The 291-nt window shown below is 59.1% G+C and overlaps 1 protein-coding gene across 4 annotated transcripts in view; it reads left to right on the plus strand.

Moving 5' to 3' along the window:
- Window positions 1-291, plus strand: part of LOC119593173 — a 20,792-nt gene that overhangs the window by 10,868 nt on the left and 9,633 nt on the right. For all 4 annotated transcript variants that reach the window (XM_037942147.1, XM_037942148.1, XM_037942150.1 and 1 more), the window contains one exon: window positions 104-238. In XM_037942147.1, the coding sequence (XP_037798075.1) occupies window positions 104-238 (135 nt within the window). The remainder of the gene's footprint in view (window positions 1-103; window positions 239-291) is intronic.

Here is a 291-nt window from a genome sequence, read left to right on the forward strand (position 1 = left end):
GATAAAGACAAGTATTAAAAAAAATTCTTATTCGCTCATGATTAACCAACATACAGTAGATTAGCTTGCAATAACAGCAATCACAGACGAGCGGCCCTTGCAGGCTGGTCGTCCGGCAACCTGGAGGGCGGGCGGTGGCTCCTGCAGGCCTGGAGCGAGCTGGACCCCTCGGTGGGCGTCCCGCGGCCCTCCGACGGGGAGAACTTCCTCCTCGTGGAGCGCTTCGACATCCACTCGGGTGAGGCGCCTCGTCCCCTCACGAACGCAGGCAGCGGAGCCGGACGATTTTCC

Source organism: Penaeus monodon, chromosome 31 (assembly GCF_015228065.2).
Source record: "Penaeus monodon isolate SGIC_2016 chromosome 31, NSTDA_Pmon_1, whole genome shotgun sequence".
Lineage (NCBI taxonomy): Eukaryota > Metazoa > Arthropoda > Malacostraca > Decapoda > Penaeidae > Penaeus > Penaeus monodon.